This window comes from Ochlerotatus camptorhynchus, unplaced genomic scaffold (genome assembly GCF_037179485.1).
Source record: "Ochlerotatus camptorhynchus isolate MF236.1 unplaced genomic scaffold, CSIRO-AGI_Acam_v1.1 ptg001373l, whole genome shotgun sequence".
NCBI lineage: Eukaryota > Metazoa > Arthropoda > Insecta > Diptera > Culicidae > Ochlerotatus > Ochlerotatus camptorhynchus.
Genome location: NW_027041669.1, coordinates 1 through 21,997, shown reverse-complemented (window position 1 = coordinate 21,997; position 21,997 = coordinate 1). Strand labels below are relative to the sequence as shown.

General features: G+C 38.9%; 1 protein-coding gene across 1 annotated transcript; it reads left to right on the top strand.

Moving 5' to 3' along the window:
- Window positions 1-766: 766 nt before the first annotated feature.
- Window positions 767-21,986, top strand: LOC135716807 (arylalkylamine N-acetyltransferase 1-like). Its single transcript, XM_065239019.1, has 3 exons — window positions 767-983; window positions 21,319-21,471; window positions 21,537-21,986. Exons 1-3 carry the CDS (start codon window positions 813-815, stop codon window positions 21,945-21,947), a joined length of 735 nt encoding a protein of 244 aa, XP_065095091.1. The 5' UTR covers window positions 767-812; the 3' UTR covers window positions 21,948-21,986.
- Window positions 21,987-21,997: the final 11 nt, after the last annotated feature.

The window sequence follows — 21,997 nt, the reverse complement described above, 5'->3', positions numbered from 1 at the left end:
AACTACCCCATTTCCGGCCTATTAAGCACAATCCGCACTTAGTTTTTCTTAATCTAGCGAAGTTTAGCACCAAACGGAATGTTATTATTACTGATGACTTCCAAATTGATTTACCTTTCCACATGTACCGTAAGATTTGATAAAGAGAAACCAATCGTTGAGATATTGTCAAAAGTCTAACACTGTTTCTTGACGCCAAACTCGGCCTACGGATTATAAACGCAGCCTAACGCATTGAAACGACCAATGAATTCACTTCGGCCTATCGGATGAAGATAAAAATCGATTCGGTTGGAGCGCTTCTTTTGTTTTTGGGAATAATGGGTGCAAACATTCATATCACGCGTTCTCATTGACTTCGTTCCGTAGCATATTAACTAAAGTATCGTACCAAACGCATAATTGACTTGTTAACTCTGTAATCAAGAATTTATTTGAAGTTTTCTGTTCGATAGGCCCAAAATGGGCGATTAGGCTGAAGTAGTTCCTACCCTAATTGAATTCAGTCTTATTTATTATATCTTAGAATGAAATTTCTTCCTTCCACTGTGATGTGCTGACAATCAGCAACTCAAAATGATAGAGCGAACATTTAAAAACACACATCGCTATTTTTTGGTGTAGGGTTTAAATAGGTACAATTATTTTACCATGCTTCTTACTAAATAACGCTTCGTTTGCATGGCTTCATTTTTTTTTTTTAATTCTACCTCAGTATTTTCATTACACAATTCAAGACCGACAGTGAATGAGCGCATAATTCAATTTTCCCCTTTCTTTAGCTATCAGAGCTGTTACCACCGTTGGGACGTATGGCTTCAAAGATGTCGACCGCTAGCAATGGTGTTGAGGGGGCAGTCAAGCCTAGCTCAACCGAGGATTGCACCCCATCGGATGAGATTGACACGAACATTTCGATTGAGTTAATTACAGTAGACGACGCTGAGGATGTCCTGAAATTGCTGAAAAAGTTCTTCTTCAAGGTGAGATAGACAGTAAGGATTTTATTCCGCTTTGTGACATTTAGGGAACGACAACCCAAAATGCACTCCGGCGCAAAACGCTCAATGCGATTTATCATTACATTCCCGTTTTTAATTCATAAATTTGACAAGCCATTTCGGCACAAAAAATCCCAGAATTAGAGTGCAATAGCTATGAAAAACCAAATCCAGCGTTTTGTCCGGTGTGTATTTGTCCCCTGTTCTACCCTACTTCTCCGTTTGCTCACCATCTGTTTGCTAGATAGGTACAACTAAAGCCCTACAGTAAAAGTATGGACGTCTGTCAAAAGTTGTTCCAATCGAACCGTCAAAATGCACCGCTTTGCTCGATTTGAACAGCTTTTTTTTCAGTTTTGTGGTGACAGTCGTCCATACTTTAACTAGAGGGCTTTAGTTACAACACCTATGCGATATTTGATGCTAGTTAGCTAGGGTAGATATACATATATATATATAATATATCAATTTCCTCGAATTATGGATTATGGGAATCCCATAGGTAATAATTGGAATACATCATAGTAGGAGCATATGCCCATAACTGGTACACCCACCCTATCTCGTTTAGAACCACAGACGGGTGTCTTTTGTACATAACGACCGATGCTATAAACGAGGAAAACGAGATAGTAACATTTTATATAAGAACATGCGAAGAAAATCGTAGGATTTTCGCAGGAGACATGGAAAGTGAGATGCTTTTTGAATAATTCATGAGCATGTATCAAATTATGCATGCTGAAGAGATTATGTCTGGAATAAATTTTAAGCTTTGATGGTAAATCTCGGTGGGAAGGTGGTCTCAAGTGGCTGTCACTGTGCAATGTACGAGCTGATAGCATGAGCTGATATTCAATTTCCAAATACAAAATAATGTAAATTTTTAACTTGAACAAAATCGACGTTCAATCGATAAAGTTGCAACCATCGACTTAATAATATAGAGAAATTAAATGCGTATCGTTGTGCAAATTATTCGATCTGTGCGAGATTAATTTTTTCCTTGATTTGTTTTCCATCGATCTTGTTTTCCGTGCTGAAAGGCCGCTCTAACACCTGGACCCTACCTATCGACCGATCAACTCATGAACCGGGGACCAACGGCTTTACTTCCCTTCCGAAGGAAGGCGTGATCAGAGATGTTATGCCTCAGAACATCCCGGCGACGCCGACTGGGATTGAACCCAGGCCTGCTGCGTTGTGCGAGATTAATATTAACCACATATTTTTATATCATGCAAACGTGATAAAGCTACACATCCATAGGAGCTAACCACAACGGAATAATTTTATATTTTAGCATAAGCTACCGTAAAGTAAAGTGAGGTAAGTAGGGTGGCAAAACTACGCACTGGCCCGCAAAAAATGGATAAGCATTCGTAGGATTGAAACCGCTACTGAATTTATAATTATTAGAAAAATATAGTGTATTTTGAATGATTCACCTATAGATCTCATTGGAAGTACTATCACCCTAGTATTATGAAGTGGCCCACAATTGTAGGTGACCTATGGTGATTCAGAATGTTCACACCAAAAATTGGTCAAAACCATGGAGCTTCTATATTTTTTTTCCTCGCTCACATAAATTTGATTTTAATCGTAAAATTAAGCTTAGGATCTCAGCTTTCCATGAAAAATAATTTAGAATTTCCATCTGTTTATATAAAATAGCGCCGAAAAAAAAACAAATGGCTGTATATTTGATTGATTAACATGTTTCAAGATGCATTTTGTTTATTTCTTATTCATTCTGGGCTAAAATTCATAATGATGAAAAAAACTGTACTAGAATGATATTCTTGATGAAATGAGATCAGGAGACCGCTTACGGTCCGCGGGCGGCATATTGGGCAGCGTTGACCTATTAAATTAGAATAGAAGGTAATTTCATGTGAATGAACTTTAATTTATTTTTATTCATTTTTTCTAATTCGGGTTGAACTTTGTATGTGTGGTGTGTAAATGTTTTAGTGTAATGGTCATATCGATGACGTACCTGTGCAGAGTTTACTTCTGTTTACTTCTCGCCAGGTACAGCAACGATCGAGGGGTCCGTCGAACCACTGCGATGTTTTACTGACAAGGTGGTCTTGTTGCAAATGCGTTCACTTTGAGAATCGATCGATGCCCACAATACATTCAGGAATGTGTATCTCCCGATGAACGTAACATGCTCGATGTACCTATTCTCTTGCTTTTGCCAGATCACATCTCTTCCACTTTCTTTCAGGTAAGTATAGGAAATCAGGTCCGCTGTACCAGTTGCTGTTGGATTGAAGTACGATCCAGCTCCCCACTTCGTAGCATTGTCAGCTGGATTGTCTTCTGATGCTACCCAGCGTTACTCGCTGCGATCGGTCGCTGCCAATATCTCAGACACTCGGTACGCTACATACGGACTGTACTTGCGAGGATCTGCACTAATTCAACTGAGGGCTGCTCTTGAGTGGCTCCAAAATACCCGCTGGCGGTCAATAACGTATTTTTCGAGACGCGTACCCAGCACGCAGGCCTGAAGCTCCAATCTCGAAGGTACGAAGCGCAGGCACAAGCGTCACGGCTGCATTGAAGAATGTATGTAATTGAATTCGCTAGAGCTGTGGCCCCTGCATTTCGAAAGTAGCATCTTGGAATCCGAACGCTGTTGATATGATCGATGATCTCAGTCCATTGGCACCATTGCTTGAACAACCTACCTTCTCATCCCACCCATTCCTAAACGTCAAGCGCTTTGAATAAGTACTTTACCGAAGACCAAATACGGCGTGAGAAATGAGAAATCCCATTGGTTCGAAGAGGGACATCACACACCGGAGAATCTGTTTCTTCGTTGGTTTATGGCATCTCCACGCGCTGAGCGACAGAACTCATCGGACTTTGTCATCCAACGCATTCCCAGGACTCGTTCAGATTGATCCATTTCGTCCAGACACATTTGCTTCACCGGATGCTGTTGACTCTCACGTAAATGCTGAAGGACCGTTGGGCTATTCAAACACCATTTCCGGATCTCGAACCCTCCTCGTTAGTGAATCTGTCGGACTTCAGATGCAACTTGTTTAGCCTCGTTGTCGGTAGTAAAGCTAACTAGGTAGTCGCCAACGTAATGGTTGAAAACTATTCCCTCGACAGCTCGTGGCAATCCTTCTCGAACAATCTTGCGTTGGCGTTCTTGACGTACTGTGCGATGGCTGGAGAACACGTCGCACCAAATGTAGCATCGTCGGAATACTTGAGGTTCTTCCGATGGGTACTCACGAAACAAGAAACTTTGTGCAGAGCGATCCGCACCTCTCTTATGGCACAAACGAAGTGACAGACGGAGCGGCTCGAAAACTTTGATGACTAACCTGCTATTTCAATTTTTCAGTGTACCACATGGCAACACCACTACTACTAGATTGTACCACATGGCAACACTACTACTGGATTGTACTAGCATTTTCACCAAATGTATTAGAATCTTTCACTCTACTCAAAACTGAAATGCATAAAAATATGACAAAATGATACACTCTTTGCACACTGTCAAAGAATCATTGTACACAAAATCAACTTTGTTCAAATCAAAACAAAAAAACTAACCCATCTGGTGGATGATGGCACAAGCTTCCAAGAAAATTCTATTACAATGAACCACATTATTTTAATGGATTTCTTCGCCAGTTAGTCGTCTGTCACTTCGTTTGTGCTTATGGACTTGATGAAACATCTCTTTCACATCTGCCCTTTCAGCCACAGCATATTGCCGGAACCGAAAAACTACGAAGCACAATGGGTGTAAATATTCATCAGCTCATCGATTGGTAGATTCTGCATAGGAAAATCCAAAGCTTGGATTGTGTGAACGTCGTTTATTCCATACCGTTAAGGATTTCCGCAGCAGGAGATGAGGATCGAGAGACGCTGTGGGTCAGGTTCTTCCCTGGTGATGTCACAGGTCCACTTCAAGCAGCGTGGCTTGTTGTACCCGGTAACGCTTAATTCCTTTGCCAAGCTGCATGCTTGGCATACACAGTTTTGGTCACGAACTGCTCATTTGCTAATAACTTTACACAGAGTTGACTAAACATAGTTCTTTTTGAAGCAGTAAATAGAATAGCGTTTAAGCTTGTTATTGATACATAAAACAAAGTAGATTTTAATTCTAGTAGGTAATAAACTGTATTGGTTTTTGCGTTGTAAAAATGAAGTGAGCAATGCTCGCTGCACATCTCGGACTTTAACTAATTTTTGCATATTTATAGTAAGCTATGATTCTAATCTATCAATTAATTTAAAGAAAAACAAATTTCAACAACTGAGTAAAAAGTTATTTACAAATGAGCAGTTGGTGTGTAAAACTGTGTATGCCAAGCATGTCAAGCTGTTTTCGATCATGGTTACGGATGTCCCTTCGTCTAAAAATAATGTGATCGGAAGTATACGGAAAAGTAACGAAAGTACGGATGCTTTGTTGAGGTGATACTGTACATGCAACTCGCTGGATCCTCCCTTTCCCTTCGAAACGGAAGAATGTAATAGTGGATTGTGCCGATATTGACATCCGTCGACCTCACAGTGTTTCGTACTGCGGCACGCTCTCCACCCGTGACAAGCAGGTTCAACACAGTTCCAAACTTTATACTTTGTTCCAGCAGTCGTCGACCGATAAGGCGAAGTACAGCACAAGCAATCCACCTTTCCCACTTCAGCGTGAATCAAATACCGATCTCGTTACTTCCGGCGATCCTGTTTGTTGTATCGATCGAAAGTAGCGGACACGTACGACACGCTGTAGGCATCGCTTACGATCTCTTCCATGAAATCGCTGAAGGTCTTCATACTAACCTCCGTTTAGCGGCACTGGTGGTGTAGTGTTAAGCGTGATTACCTCTCACCCCCGCAGGCCTGGGTTCAATCCCATCTCTGATCACGCCTACCTTCGGAAGGGAAGTAAAGCCGTTGATCCCCGGTTCATGAGTTGATGGGTCGATGGGTAGGGTCCAGGCAAAGGAGAATACTATGATGAAACTGTCGTAAGAAAAACTTTCCATTTTAGTGTCCTTTTCACGGTCCGTTTCATCCAATGAATACCCCCCCCCCCCCCTATGCAAGGTAATTTTGTGGATTTACTGCCCCTTAGGTAGAGATGAAATTTTCCGTTTTTTTTTCAAAACACGCACACCAAAATCAGAGATGTCCCAATTTTTAATTACTCGATTAACAACTAATCGATTATTTTTTGTTCACTGTGCTGTCATTTGTTTGAAACGATGGGTGATGATCCTCTGGAGAAGTTAATGCTTATGTCGGCATGATATAACCGATTACAAATATTTTCCTTTTGGTTCGTTAATCGAACCAAATTTCTCGAAAATCGGCCATCACTAGATGAATGAGAAACGTCATTTCAAATATAAGGACCGTACATAAATAATGATACAATTTTAAAGGGACCGGGGCTAATCACAAATTACGTCCCCACGATAACTGGAATAAACACGAGTGCTGACGGGTTGGTCCAGGTGTGGGAACTGCCTCCCGGTAGCATTGGTGCTCAGCTCGGAAAACTTGATCGACGGAAAACAAACCAAAGGAAACAAAACCTCCCTTTGCTTTTTACGATGTCCAGCCCACCTCATTTGATACTCAGCAGGTAATTTATCCCCCAAATCCTTGAACAAAATCGAGGGGGGCGACTCTATCTACGATGCAGGAAAAAATGTGTTTTGCTGTGGTTAGCTCCGCGCACGCTGAGTAGATAGAAAGAAGATTGATGATGATTCTGAAAATTTCCTGCAAAAAGATGATGCGCGATGCAAGTGCGATGCGAGAAATGAAAGAAGATTTGTTCGAAGATTTGTTCGAAGATTTGTTCGAAGATTGGTTCGCTAGTGTGAGATTTTTTGAGCATCTATAATTGAGATTTAGATGTGTCGCCCCCCGCGAACAAAATGGGGTTCGCAAGATGATCGTACAGGTGTGCAACGATGATCGTTTCCAGCTTGTCAATCTTTGGCAATGGTGCTGTTCTCACCCTTTCAGCTAGTGATTCGATAAGTAGCTCGGAACGTCCGTAGCGCATTTTGAGCGTTTGGATCACTAGGGGGACTGAAGCCGGTAAGATCAGACGACTGCGTCCAAAATCCCCGTCGCTATACCCACAGGCATCGGTAGGGTACTCGTATTGGCTAATGAAGACGGGCCAATCAGCTGGATATACCGAAAATGTTAGCAGGTTACGTGGTAAAACTTGCATCTCGCAGGTTCGGTGATGCCGCAGCTCGTTCGGGGGTCCTTCGCTGGCTTCCCACGAATATCGGATCAATTTAGTTTAGTTGCTGCTCATCGTGTGGGAGCATGGGTATGAAATTCGCATGTACGCTTACTGGGTTCGGTGGGTTTCGTTGATAACTCGTTTCTTTTGGCCTACGTGCTAGTGAACTCAGAAGACGAGGTTCTGGTTCAATAATCCACTGCGGCCTATGAGGCGTTGTTGTTGCGGCTCATTAGTAGCATTTCGCTGCTTCATGGGCGAGCAGTGTTCTAGTGGGAGCATTCTGGGGTTTTGCTCTTTAGAATTAGCACCGTTTTCTCTGTTTCCATCTAGATTCACGTTTCCGGGGACTAGCTAACCCAGGTAAAGGAAAGCTTTACTTTGGAGGTTGACTCGGTTTCTAATAAGCTTTACGTACAGCACCTTTGCTGACGTCCGGCTAGGATGGCTTCAACATTCCGTACGGATCCGGAACACTTCCCGTTGGATGTAGCTGCATTTTGCACCTCGATAAGTAGTCCTGCAAAGCTATAATTTGCTCGAGCGTTAGATCAGATGGTTTGTCATCTCGTGGCTGCAACAAATCTTTCATTTTTCCTAAATCCATCGGATGTTGCTCTCCGGAGGGCGGTGCACAGTGGGCAAAAATTTACAAAATCCACGACAAAATTGAACATCTTGGCTGCCAAACGGTTTCTGCTAACATGTTATACATATTCTCAAAGGAAAAACTCGATTGGTGGTGGCCTCATTGACCGGAGACTTTTGCGTACCGAGATAGAGGGGATGAACCCGAGTTCCCGGTAAAGTAGAAAATGCCACTATCTATCGACATAATTTTACACTTTACTTAACGTATATTACTGGAAATTGATAATACTGAGTATATATGGTGTTAAGATGCCATATACGCCCACAGGGAAACTCTACTGACCTAAAGGAGGATCCTGAACCGATAAAATAGCCACATTATAAAAAATGTCCTCGAACCTTGTGATTTTTTCTATTTTGTTCAGAATGAAGAGATCAAACCGTATTTAATATGTACAGCAGTTCCATTTCAAATGACGATTTTTTTTTAAATTTTTTAATCGGCCTTCTATGATTATGTTGAAACTTTGCACAGTTGTTTGTTACTGTCCAACATTCTATTTTACATATTTGGTTCCCTAGTTTTGTACACGACTAACACTTGAAAAGGGCTTATGCAAAAATGATACGCATCAATAGAAAAACATATATCTTACGAACGATTTGTTTGATTGAGATGGTGTCTTGGAAAAAGTTGCGGAGAAGTATTGTGCCTTTCAAGAAAAAATATACACTGTAAAAAAATATAATTTTTTCACAAAAAAAAATCAAAATTATCAAAAAAAATTAAAGTTACTCAAATTGAATATTTTTTTAAATTATTTTTTTATATTTATATTGTAGTTTAGATAAATTTATACTCACTGACACTGTGCATTTGCTGGGTAAATCATAAACAAAAATTTATGAATTATTGAAAAAAAAATAAGTATTTTTCAAAATATCACCTACAGTTATCGAATATCTTTAAAATAGTGTTAATATTAAAACACATTAAATTTACAACAAAAAAGCTCAATTGTTAAATTGCCCAAAGTTGTTATTTTCGAGATACTCGTAGGTTAAAATTCACTTATCGCATATTTTAAGAAATTTTCGCTCTTTTGAGATGTTTACTCAAATTGCATATCTTTTTAAAAAAAAATTTATTATTAATTTTGTAGCTTAGCTAAAGAAATACCTATTGACACTGTGTATTTGCTGGGCAAATCATAAAAAAAGTTATGAATTATTGAAAAAATAAGTATTTTCCAAAATACTACCAATAGTTATCGAATATCTTTCAAATAGTGTTAAATTTACAACAAAAAAGCTCATGATGATTAATTTGCCAAAGTTGTTATTTTCGAGATACTCGTAGGTTAAAATTCACTTGTCACATAATTTGAGCAATTTTCTCTCTTTTGAGATGTTATTCGTGAGTGTTCAATCTTGAAAGTATTTTTAACAAAAATCCCAATTAATTTCCTTAAACTTTGTTGTTCACAGTTTTTCAATCATACGCATGAGTTAGGTCCACTCTTTCGCTTAGCTGGCGAACCAAATTTTTAGCGATGAAAGCACCTATGTGGCCAAAAAGGCTACCAATGTATTTTTTTATCGTCACGAGGGGTAAACCAAATGAAAATTTGTTTAATATTTTACATGAATGTATTTCAGCATATTATTTTATTTGATGACAACAGTGACATCAACTGGTGAACACTCGTGTTTATTTCAGTTACCGTGGGGACGTAATTTGTGATTAGCCCTGGTCCCTTTCAAATTGTATCATTATTTATGAACGGTCCTTATATTTGAAATGACGTTTCACATTCATCTAGTGATGGCCGATTTTCATTCGAATATCGATTATCGAACCGAAAAGTAAAATATTTGTAATCGGTTATATCATGCCGATATAAGCATTAACATCTCCAGAGGATCATAACCGATCGTTTCAAACATGTGCTGCACATTGGTGGGAAAATGGCAGCACAGCGAACAAAAAATAATCGATTAGTTGTTAATCGAGTAATTAAAAAATGGGATGATCCAAATGAGCGCAAAATTTCATCTCTACCGAGGGGGCAACAAAACCACAAAATTACCTTGAATACCTTCATCTTAGTATTCATCCTTGGTGACATGTCAGACAAATTTTAAAGTAATATGTAATTATTGAAAATAATGTGACTCTTACGTTTGTAATAAGTGCCTCGATAAGTGCTATATTTGCGCCCCTCGATTGTAATTGAATGATTGTTGTTGACCTTTTTCAACGCTAGATGGTGCGTGAAGCAATATTTTGCGGGTCGCCATTGCAATATTTGGAAAAGGCATGAATGGATCATATTGTTAATATGATATATTTGGTATTACTTTATCTAAACTACAAAACAAATAAAAAAAAATTGAATTATTTTTTTTTTGATTACTTTGATTTTTTTTGGTAAAAAAAATTATAATTTTTTTACAGTGTATATTTTTTCTTGGAAGGCACAATACTTTTCGCAACTTCTTCTAAGACACCATCTCGATCAAACAAATCGTTCACGAGATATATTTTTTCTATTGATGCGCATCATTTTTGCATAAGCTCTTTTCAAGTGTAAAATGGCATGTTGAGCAATAACAAACAACTGTGCAAAGTTTCATCATAATCGTAAAACGGTCGATCCGAAACGATTTGCGAATCTGTGTGGAACTGCTCTGTAAACTATATTTTGGGGTACCACCCGCAGCACCTTACAGGACTGGCTTCGAATTTCTACTTTTGGAGCTTTTCCACCATTTACTTCACTGAAAGGCTCCTAACAGAATTTATTCCATTCAATTCCGCAGACTGCTTCTCAATCAAATCTTCAATATCCTTTTGATATTTCCGTTCCAAAAACTTGCGCTCTAACTCCATATTCATGGCCATTCGTGCAAGCTCGCGCACTTCATTAAGCCGCTGCAGTTCCAGTTGCAGTCTGGCTTGACGCGCGGAAGAAGTAAAGGTGACAACAATCGACGGAGCAGGAACAGGGAGGCACTTGATGCACACCCATTCACGATCTTCTATAGAGTCCGTGACCCCATCACAGGACATATGCCACCAGCCCTCACAACGATCACAACAGACGAAGTTTTCGGCGGAGTTGGGGCCACACAGCCGAGCATTGAAGCGTCCGCCTCCGGCATTTCCTGGGAGTAGTTTAATCCTTCACTCATCAATGATTCTTTGAAGAATGTTGTGAAAGGAAGCAGATAAAAGATCGTAGTCGACACTGGGATTGAAAGCTTTATTTAAAGTAGCTTCAATGCTAAAATATATGAAACGAACGTTATACATCATCTAAGTCGAAAACTCATATTTAGACTCACAATAAAGTGGTTCCGAATAATCACCAATCAGGTGTTCTAATCCTTTGCTCTCTCTAATAACGTTCCTGTTGAGACCGAAACATAATGGTAAATCTATTGTACTGACAAGTAATAAGTTATGCAATTCATACTCGTAAATATCTGTATGAACCTAGAGCCGAATACAATTAATCTAGGTTATTCCAAGGGGTACAACCTGTAAGCTAAATAGAGGATAAATCAAGTTCATTTTATACTTATTAACTAGACATACTGTGAATTCAAAACTAATCACTAGCGAACGAGAATTTACGGGACTTCAAATAGTAATTCAAATTATTTAATATTAAGAAAATATAGCACATAATAGATATCAAATTTGCGCAGAACACGTTTCTATCAGTCCTCATCGACAATATAAACAATCCTATTCATTGCTTGGATTCGGTGGCACCATTGTTCTCTCACTTGACCCATTCCGGAGCTGTCAGCCTTCTAACGTCGTATGACTGGGCTGCCAACCTGACGGTCGCTGTGGCATCAAAGGTGTGCAGCACGGATGAGGCTGGCGAGCTGTATGTTGTTTGGAACGAGGGTGACGCGCTTGGCATAGATTGCCCACAGCAGCTCACAACGAGCAACTGAATCCGATCAGTAGCGGTGCGGCTTCTTCGATGAACCGAGGGCTCTTGTGGGCAGCCTTGATAGCTAGCTGCTTGCGGGGAGCCTATCGTTGTGTACTGGAGAAAAATGTACAACGCCACGCACCGAAAGCACCGCTGCTGCTGCTGCTGATGATGATGACCAGACACCATGCGGTGATTGAATAACCACCGTTCGGTGAGACCGGATAATATTCGATTGTGTTAGGGAAAGCGCTTTTCGCAGGCAATCGGCAAAAATTTTAATTATCATAGCAATAGTTGCATATTTATGCAATTTTCAATAGTTACCTTTTCAAAACAGATAAAGTCTTAAATTTAACTCTTTTGTAGAAAAATTTACTATTGATTGGCGTATTAATGGGGTGTTTACATCTGTACGGATTTGATGGCGCTAGTTTACTAGCCAACTAGCACTAATTTCAGTTGTTCCTGAAATCTCATGCTGGTAGACGCTGATGCCCTCTTTACATTATGCTGGTGAGCTTTTTGCTAGCAGCTGGCTCATTAGCGCTAGTATAATACTATAAGTGTAAACGCCCCATAAGAATTAAAATCCATAATCTCTGGATCAAAATCAGACCACTTTCATGCCGCGACCGACTTTGGTTTTTGAAATTGCACCCCCAATTCTGCCTTTAAAATACGTGGTATGTGAGATATAACTTATGGGAACTGAAATCATGTGGGCTGCAGCTCGCTGCTTGCGGACAGTCTTTCGTTGTGGACTGGAGAACAATGTTCAATGCCACGTGCCGGAAGCACTGCTGCTGCTGATGATGATGATGATGATGACGGACACCACCACACACGGTGATTGAATAAGCACCGTTCGGCAACACCGGATGGAATTCGATTTTTTTTTTTTTTTTTTTTAAAGTCACTTTAACACTCTTGGGTCATTCGTGACTTGTCCGGGGGTGAGATTTGAACTCGTGACTTTGGCGTGAGAGGTATGGATGTTAACCACTACGCCGCGGTTGCCCTCAATGGAGATTTTGAAATCTGTGTTAGGAAAAGCACTTTGATCACCATTGCAACAGTTGGACATTTGTGTAATTTTCAATAGTGACTTACTGAAAATTGATAAAGTGTTCATTTTATCAGATTTGTAGAAAAATTTACAATCGATTGGCTTGTTTAGAATTAAAACCCATCCTCAGAAATAGCAAAAACTTTTTCTGCAGCAGTACACACTTGCAATCCAATTGCATGTAACAACATAGAAAATGAACTGCAGAGCGCCGGTGATGAACCAGCCCCAGCGGGCGAATGCTAGGAAATAAAAAATATGGAAACCCGACACAGTCGCCTTCAGGAAAAAAAGAAATGTTCTTGGACGTCCACGAAGAACTTGGAATTTCACGAAATGACGCCTTAGAAGACCTGAAGTCATACCGAGCGTACTTATCCAGCGAACGCACACAACGACTGCAGCAAACTAGGGAGGCTCACGAAAATTCTACAGTCTTCAATATTTTCATTAACATTAACAATTGCGACTGAAATTCTGGTAAATAATAATAAAGAAAATATTTTGTCAACCGACGCACTTCCAACAATTTCTTCACATAAACAGAATGCGACTGAAATCTTGGTTTACTGTCAAAGCTTTAATCGCATAAAAAGCCCAGCCAAAATGAAGGAAATATTTAAAAATTTATTATGCCCATCCTTTTCGGTAATTCTGGCAACTGAAACAAGCTGGAATGAAAGCGTCCGAAGTGAAGAAATCTTTGCAAGTGCATTTAATGTATTCAGATACGACAAGAATTTTCATGCGTCTCAGAAGAAGTCAGGAGGCGGAGTCCTCATAGCTTTTTCGGGCAATTTTAACTCAGAAATCATCTCTACAGCAAAATGTAATGAATTTGAGCATGTTTGGGTGAAATCTCACATAGCAGGTGATATACACGTGTTCGCTTCAGTGTACTTTCCACCAGACCATGCACATAAAAACACATACGAAACATTCTTCCAAAATGTTGAACAAATTATATCTCAATTTCCTCCTGAGGTGAAAGTTCACATCTAAGGATACTTCAACCAACGCCATGCCGACTTCATTCTGGACTCTGAAAATAAAAGTATCTTACTCCTAGTCTCCTAGTTTTTTTTTTTTTTTTTTCCTTTGGTTTGTTTTTTCCGTCGATCTTGTTTTCCGTGCTGAGCACCAATGCTACCGACGTGCCAGGAAGGCAGCTCCCACACCTGGACACTACCTATCGACCCATCAACTCATGAACCGGGGACCAACGGCTTTACTTCCCATCCGAAGGAAGGCGTGATCAGAGATGTAATGTCTTCTCCTAGTCGTTATAATGAAACAATTCAGTTCATTTGCGACAAAACTGCTAATTTAGGATTGAACCAAATCAATCACATTAAGAACCAACAAAATTGTTATTTAGACTTTTTACTTACGAATATTTATGAAGATTGCTGTGTGACCGATTTATTAAACCCATTGTACACAATTGAACAGCAATTGAATATTCTTTATTTGTACACGAATACCAAAGACCCAACGACTGCGAATACGAGTAATTTTATGAATACAAATTAGCAGACTACGAAAAAATCAAACATAAATTAAACAGCGTCAATTAGCATATAATGAATGAAATGTCGAAACTGCTGTAGACATCTTCTACCAAATTTTATTAGGAAAAATTTCGGAAGAAATACCTTTGAAGAAAAAAAAGACGCTACAGAAGCACTAAAAATCCAGTCTAACAAACCTATTGACAGAGTTATAAGTGTTCAAACCCTGACCACTTTTCGTACGGCGGTCAATTTTGGTTTCTTGAAATTTCACCCCCAATATGTTGCCGAAAGACGTAACAAATGTTATGGTTAATTTGCATCAAATACGTTTGTATTGTATTCCTTTCAGTCATGCCAGACCCCCTTCACTCCTTTGATTTTATAGAGACTGTTATCTGTGCCAAAAGGTTTGGGACGAGACAACGTTGAACTGCAGCGTTGGAAGCAAACACGCACACCAACAACTATGCATGTATGAACCCACATCACTCAGCGTACGGTACAGCGCAAATCAAAACACGTAGCGGTGTCATCACTCATTGTCATCATTCAGCTTTAGCAGCTTTAGATTGTGTTTGCATTCACCGGTGTTGATAAATAACTTCCTTCGTTATAAAATTGGAAAGTAATCATTATTTCAACGTAATTTTTGAATAGAATGCGTGCTACGTTGGCCAAGGAAGACATTTCGACACGAATCAACAATCGTTCCCAGGAATGGAAACGCTTATCTGGGATTGATGATGAGCATGCGTTATATCAAAAGTACGCTTCCGTCACATAAAGTTGCGTGAACGCGTAGCATATGCTCCATTCTACTTAATTATAGAAATAAGCGAAGCATAGTGTGGCAATTTTGTTTTCCCTTAAAGGGTGTACCGTTTATTTATTTCATTTCGTCAAGCCAGTGTAGACTACATACAATGATTATTACAATGTTTACTTACATACTATGCATTAATTCTATTCTGTTTTAGCTTAGTTTTTGTTTGCTGCTTGGACATAGTGATGTCAATAGTTCCGCAATGCAAATTATATAAACGTATCATTCCATTGATTGGGTATTTTTTGCATAGTTTGTTCTGTACGATTTTTCAGAAAATAAATTCCGTGTTCTAAGATATCGACAAGGTGTGTAAAAGTTTAATTGTGCGAGAATTTCTGCCGAATCTATGCGCATTGAAATAATTTCGTTGATAAAGAAAAGCATTACAAATTGGCGGCACTCCTTAAGTGCTAATATATCGATGAGCATGCAGCGTGCTTCATAAGATGGTAATGGAAATGCAGTCCAATTCAATTTGCGTAATGCATATAAAAGGAATTGTTTTTGGACAGATTCTATGCGTTCTTCGTGTATGGAAATGTATAGATTCCATACTAGGTGGCAGTATTCCAGAATTGGCTTTACATATGTGGTATATAATAGCTTAATAGTGTATGGGTCTTCGAAATTATGACTGAACCTTTTAATGAAGCCTAGCATTCTGTTTGCTTTACTTATGGTAGTATTATAATGTTCTATAAAAGTTCGTTTGGAGTCTAGGATTACACCTAGATCTCTTACAATTTTGCTTTTTTCTACTATTTGGTTGCCTAATGATATTTCAATATGCGGTGTTTCAATTTTTCTGCTAAATACTATTGCGGTACATTTTTTTACGTTCAGTTGAAGTAGACTTTTACCACACCAGGTGTTGAATATATTGATTTCATTCTGGAATTCTTCTGCATCGCTAGAATTACTTATTTCCATAAAGAGCTTCATGTCGTCTGCATATACAAGCAGTTTTATTTTTTTAAGTATGTAGCAAATGTCGTTTATGTACAAAATAAAAAGAAGTGGGCCTAAATGAGAACCCTGGGGTACCCCAGAGGTGACTGAAATTGGTTCTGAAAGTTTATTTTGAAAGCGGACTATTTGTTTACGATGTGTTAGGTATGATTGAAGCCAATTCAAAAGTCCAGGCTCCATTCCTATTTTCTGCAATTTGAGGATTGATAATGGTATGTCGATGCGGTCAAATGCTTTACTGAAGTCGGTGTATAGCGCTTCAACGTGCTTGCCACTGTCCAACGCTTTAATATTGAAAGATACATATCCTAGAAGATTAGAGGTAGTTGAGCGACTTTTAAAAAAGCCGTGCTGTTTACTTGTAATTAAATTTTTCACCTGCTGAAAAATATTGCCGTTTACGATTGATTCAAAAAGTTTTGGAATGCAAGAAATAATAGCAATTCCACGATAATTGCGAATGTCTGATTTTGCACCTGAATTGAAAATAGGTACCAAATAAGATGATTTCCAAATTTCAGGGAATTTTCCATTTTTCCGAGACATGTTGAAAAGACGCTCAAGAGGAAATGCGAGTTCTTCAGAAAGGTTTTTCAAAAATATGGGTGCGATGCCGTCAGGTCCAGACCCTTTCGACGCGTTTAAGTTTTTTAGTGCATTGAGGACTTCATGTTGAGAAAGTTGGTTTTTTTTTCCTTTGGCTTGTTTTTTTTCCGTCGATCTTGTTTTCCGTGCTGAGCACAAATGCTACCGACGTGCCAGGAAGGCAGCTCCCACACCTGGACCCTACCTATCGACCCATCAACTCATGAACCGGGGACCAACGGCTTTACTTCCCATCCGAAGGAAGGCGTGATCAGAGATGTTATGCCTCAGAACATCCCGGCGGCGCCGACTGGGATTGAACCCAGGCCTGTTGGGGTGAGAGGTAATCACGCTTACCACTACACCACCGGCGCCGTTTAAAGAGAAAGTTGGTTGACAGAGATGTTTTTAGAAATTTCAGGAATGAATGCAAAGAAATCGCGGTCACGATCTTCTTCGGAAAATGTGGTGTATACTTCTTGGAAGAAATTTGCAAAGAAATTGCAAATTTCAGAAGAATTCTCACCTACATTTGTATCCAAATTCATTCGCGAAGGAAAATTGCTACTTTTTAATTTCGTGTTTATATAATTAAAAAAGTTCTTAGGACATGACTTGACTTCATTTTCGACTTTGCGGTTATAGTCCTCATATGCAGAGTTGATGGCTGTATTTAATTGGTTGCATACGTTGTGATAGTTTCGCAAATTGGTTTCTTTTTTTTTTTTTTTTGTATAGTTTATGAGCTTTCTGTTTTTTATTCTTCAAATTTTTCCGTTGTGGATTGAACCATGCGGGTAGTTTATTATTTTGTGTCCGTCTTCTTTTTTTTATGGTACAGTTTCTAAAATTAGGCTTTGAAGAATTGAGTGAAATTTTTCTACTTCAGTATCGACATTTCCTTCAATATTTGTTAAATTTATTGTACATAGTCTACGTTTGGCTTCTTCATTATTTGCTTTATGGTATTCCAGCACTTCCTCATATTCCCAGTCGCTGGAGGAAGAAGAATTTTGTACGAAGATTGAGTATTCAATTGCTGTGTGAAACACTTCATTTTTCCATAATGCTGTAGTCTTCAGTACAATTTGTTAATAAAAGGTTTTGGTTATGAGTTTTGTTGATTTTTTACATGGTTTATTTGATTAAGACCAAAATAAGATATTTTGTCGAATAATAATTGTAATGTTTCGTCTTCACCTACGACTGGGAGTAAAAATTATTCATTTTCAATGTCTGTAATAAAGTCTGCGTTTCGTTGATTGAAGTCGCCATAAATATGCAATTTTACTTCTGGTTCCATATTTGACATTAGAGTTTCAATAATTTGAAAAAAAAAGTTCAAAAGACTGCTTGTGGGCATGTTCAGGTGGAAAATACACCGACGAAAAAATGTGTATATCACCGGCAATAAGTGCTTTGACCCAGACATTTTCGAATTCCTTGTGCTTATTTGTTATGATTTCTTCAGTAAAGTCAGCATTGATGGCAATGAGCATTCCACCACCAGACTTTTTATTACAGAGTTGAAAATTCCTGTCGTGCCGGAATACATTAATATTGTTTCCAAAAAAATTCTTCGCTTCTGACGCTTTCGTCCCAGCTTGTTTCAGTTCCAAGAATTATTTGAAAAGAAGAAGATAGAATGTTCTGGTGGATTTCTTTCATTTTAGCTGGGCTTTTCATGCGATTGAAATTTTGGCAATACACAAAAATTTCAGTCGCATTCTGTTGAGGAAGTGAAAAGATTTTTGGAGGGTCAGTATTACTTACATTAGCAGTGGCTACCTCATGTAGAGTGTCGTCATTCGATAATAATAATTCCCTTGCATGGGAATAGTCGTCGTTACTTCCTCTAGTAGAGTGCGTCAGTGCCGTTGAAAATTTGGAGGACTGTAAAATTTGCGTGCGGCCTCCCTAGTTTGCTGCAGTCGTTGTGTGCGTTCACTAAGTAGGAACGCGCGGTGTGAATTCAGGTCTGCCAAAACGTCGGTGCGTGGAATTCCAAGTTCTTCGTGAACGTCTAGGAAAATTTCGCGTAAAAGGGCATTTTCCCTTGGTAGTCCTTCTACTGCCAGCATTAAAGTTGCACTAGTTTTAGTGATTCCGCGAATGCATACTGAAGGTGGCTGGTCGTGCAAGTATGAAAGATATGTCCGCACAATGTCCATAATTTTGGTGTCCCGCAGCCGTGCCTTCAAAAAGCGTCGGTCGCCAATTGCAGACTGTTGTTGTTGTTGTTGTGTTTCCTGGTGATGTTCCTTTCGTTGCTTTCGCCTACATCTGGCTTTTTCCTTTTCTTTTTCCTGAAGACGACGGGAACGCTGTTTGGTGTCAAATGCAGTCCAGTCGCGTTTCCATATTTTTTTATTTCCTAGCATTCGCCAGCTGGGGGCTGGTTCGTCACCGACGTTCTGCAGTTCAATTTCTATGTTGTTACATGCAATTGGATTGCAAGTATGTAATGCTGCAGAAAAGGTTTTTGCCATTTCTTCCATATGTGCTTTTACATCGGAAGCTAGAATAGCATTTGAGTCTGCTAAGTCGTTCTTAATTTCCATAATTAATTGCAGAATTAGGTCAGGTTTAAAATCCGCACATTCTCAAATTGCTCTAACTTTTGATCCATTGGGTAGAATCAATTGACATTTTGCGTACATATAGTTTAATGTGTATTGTTTACACTCTGTGAGTTGATTTCTTCAGGAGCACAGACGTTTTCAAAATGGCGACGGAAGAACAGTGCGTGCGCGAATACCTTGAGGAGGATCTGTCGCATCGTATCATCGGAAAAAGTTGGGAATCGCGAATTCCACGGTGTCTGGTATCATAAAACGGTTCGAAAAACGACTGACTGTTTATCGGAAGCGATAATCCGGAAAAAAGCCGTCAGGTCAACGAGAACGATCACAAACGCGTGGTTGGGGCCTTTAAGCGGAAATCGAACGCCCCAGTTCGAGATGTGGCTAAAAAGTTACATGTGAGCAAGACTTTCGTGCAGAATACCAAAACTCGAGCTGGACTACGTAGGTTTAAGCACAGACAAACAGACGTAACTCTTCATTGTGTATCTTCGTTCATGCATTTAACGGTTGATTTGATTATTATCAGTTCCGCGAACTACTCGTCGCAGCGCTGGCATCGGATCACTTTGACGTTTATATATATTCTATAGAACTTTTATGCAATATTGTTTACGAGTTAGCGAGCAAGCTTGTTTTCCGCGAGAAGCCAGAGAGATGTCGTTACTGAGGTTATATGTTTTGAGATACTATGTTTTCAAGAACAAGTTTTTCAAAGAGTTACGTCTGTTTGTCTGTGGTTTAAGGTTCAGAAGTCCCCAAACCATGACGAGAAACAGAATACGGTCGCAAAAAGCCGTGCCGGGAAGTTGTACGACCAGAAGTTAACGAAACCACACTGCTGCGTAATGGATGACGAGACATATGTTAAGGCGGACTTCAACCAGATTCCAGAAAACCTGTATGTGACTGCCAAGGATAAGTGTGATGTTCCCGAGAACCCCCGGAAACAGAACATGTCGAAGTTCACCAAAAATTTCTTAATTTGGCAAGCGATTTGTACTTGCGGAAAGCGGAGTTTTGGCTGCAAAAAGAAATCATTATTATTTCAACAATCCAGTATCTTTGTTTCTAAAAAAAAAAATCTTTTCGAATTAACAAGAGCTTTTATAGTGTTGACGTAAGCTGTCAAATTTGGCAGCTGGGTCAACAACAAAATATTTTTGTTTTTAAAAGAGATTTCTTTTTGATTCAATGATATTGATTTTATTAAGCCTGAAAATATACGCAGTAGAAATAAAAATATGTTAATTGATTCAATTTTTAATAATTAAAAATAATCGCATTTTATGTTTTGTTTTCTATTTGTAACAAACAGAATTTAAATTGAATTGAAAAAAAAAACCTTTCTGAGGCATAAAATCTCTCCGGTTCATGAGTTGATGTGTCGATAGGTAAGGTCCAGGTGTGGGAGCGGCCTTCCTGGCGTCGGGAGCATTGGTACTCATTACTGAAAATAAGATCGACGGAAAAAATCAAGGAAAAAAAGAAAAACTGTTTATATTTTGCAACTGAAGCATACTTACTTACGTCTAGAGCTGAATCAAACGAGATTTTTTTTATTATTGTTTACATTTTTGTCCGGGTGAAAACGACGGAATGGTTGGTAGTTATTTCTGCATACATGGCCCGGGGAATAGACACAACAAATAAATGTTAAACTAAAACTAACTATTGTTGGCTTAATAAAAGAATATTGTTATTTTTACAATAGTTGCAGTTGAAGAGTGGCTTATTAAAACAAAAAGAATCTTATTTTGAATTAATTTGAATAAATATTATCGAAACAATAAAATGCAATATCATTTCAACCGGAATTGTTTGTTTAAATACAAATAAAGTTTTTTTTTGGTTCAATGCAAACAATTTTCTCGCCGTGTACCACTACACCACCGGCGCTGCTAGCATTTTGTGGCAGTGTTCATTATATAATATTTAATTTTACAATTTATTATCTTTCTAGGACGAGCCTTTAAACACATTTGTCAATCTTGGCGAATGCAAGGAGCTAGAAAAATATTCCACAAAAAATCTTCATGACCACTGTTCCTACAAAGCAGTCAACGGGCGAGGCGAAATTGTGGGAGTGAATATCAACGGATTGATCAACAAACCGGTAATGTCATTTTTGTTGTTTTGTTTTTATATTTACATTCTTAGATTTTTTATTTTAAATTTCAGAGAGAGACTGATGATGCTTCAGAAAAACTGGCTGATGGTTGTGATCATCCCAAGTTTAAGAAAATAATGGCCCTTATGGACTATGTTGACGAACATTTCAATATTTTCGATTTGTATCCCGACGTTGACCGTTTGCTGGATATTAAAATTATGTCGGTGGATAGCCATTATCGTGGCTTGGGAATAGCTGGAAAGCTCACAGATCGTACTATGCAGTACGTTAAGGAGAACAATATTAAATTAGTGCACGTTTTATGCAGTAGCCATTTCTCAGCACGTGTGATGGAAAAGATGAGCTTTGAAGAGGTCTACAGACTACCTTACAGCGATTACTTGGTTAATGGAGAACAAGTGTTCAATCCAGAGCAGCCTCATAATGCAGTTCGTATTTTAACAAAAAGACTGGCCTAAAATAGCCGCAAAAAGTAACTATTATAAAGCAGCAATATGACTTCGAAACC